Source organism: Priapulus caudatus, unplaced genomic scaffold (genome assembly GCF_000485595.1).
Source record: "Priapulus caudatus unplaced genomic scaffold, Priapulus_caudatus-5.0.1 Scaffold50, whole genome shotgun sequence".
NCBI classification, from domain to species: Eukaryota; Metazoa; Priapulida; class Priapulimorpha; order Priapulimorphida; family Priapulidae; genus Priapulus; species Priapulus caudatus.
Window position 1 is genome coordinate 663,447 of NW_014577111.1, and position 1,046 is coordinate 664,492.

Below are 1,046 nucleotides of genomic sequence, written 5' to 3' on the forward strand. Positions count from 1 at the left end.
ATATATAATATTTATTTAAAAACAATATAATATCTAAATTGTATTACATAAACATTACAATATATATATATATATATTAACTAGATATACTAATTACAATATAATACAATCACTTTATATCATCATTATTCACACGGGTCATACAACTGCTAGTCATTACGAAACACGACGCTCCGAAATTAACGTTCGCCGACGTCGTTTGCGCAGCTGTACAAGAAGCACCCGGAGCTGCTGGACTACAAGGACTGCAACCTCGCCGGACAGTTCCAGTGCGGCATCAGCGCGCTGACGCTCGCCGAGACGCCGACCGTGCGCAATGCTGCATCCTTCCTCAGCGAGTTCATCGCGCAGCGGCACAAGCGCGCCGCGACGGCCGTCGTCGTCATCGAGCTGGCACCCCTGCTGCTGCACCGCGTGCTCAAGGTGCGACTCGCTGTTACTCCTGCCTCGCATCATGCGCGTGCGAGATAGCGTATGCTCAAGGTGGGAATTTATTCCTCTTGCCTCACATCACGCGTGTACGCGCGCACGAGATAGCGCATGTTCTGGTCACGTGCCGGGTGTTGACGGTAACCAACAGGTTTACGTGTTACGTGCGTAGGTATGGGACCTTATTACACCAGTTGTTGACAGTAACAGGCAGACCTAGGTTGCATGTGTATATACGGCCACTCTTACACCAAGTCTCAACAGTAGCAGGCAGACCTAGGTTGCATGTGTATATACGGCCACTCTTACACAAAGTCTCAACAGTAGCAGGCAGACCTAGGTTGCATGTGTATATACAGCCACTCTTACACCAAGTCTTAACAGTAGCAGGCAGACCTAGGTTGCATGTGTATATACAGCCACTCTTACACCAAGTCTTAACAGTAGCAGGCAGACCTAGGTTGCATGTGTATATACAGCCACTCTTACACCAAGTCTTAACAGTAGCAGGCAGACCTAGGTTGCATGTGTATGTACAGCCACTCTTACACCAAGTCTTAACAGTAGCAGGCAGACCTAGGTTGCATGTGTATATACGGCCACTCTTACACCAAGTC

General features: G+C 48.0%; 1 protein-coding gene across 1 annotated transcript in view; it reads left to right on the forward strand.

Annotated features, from left to right (window-relative positions):
* The window catches only part of LOC106820855 (importin-13-like), a 30,199-nt gene that overhangs the window by 22,364 nt on the left and 6,789 nt on the right, over positions 1-1,046 (forward strand). Inside the window, exon 18 of the mRNA XM_014825448.1 lies at positions 208-423. Coding sequence (XP_014680934.1) covers positions 208-423 — 216 coding nt within the window. The remainder of the gene's footprint in view (positions 1-207; positions 424-1,046) is intronic.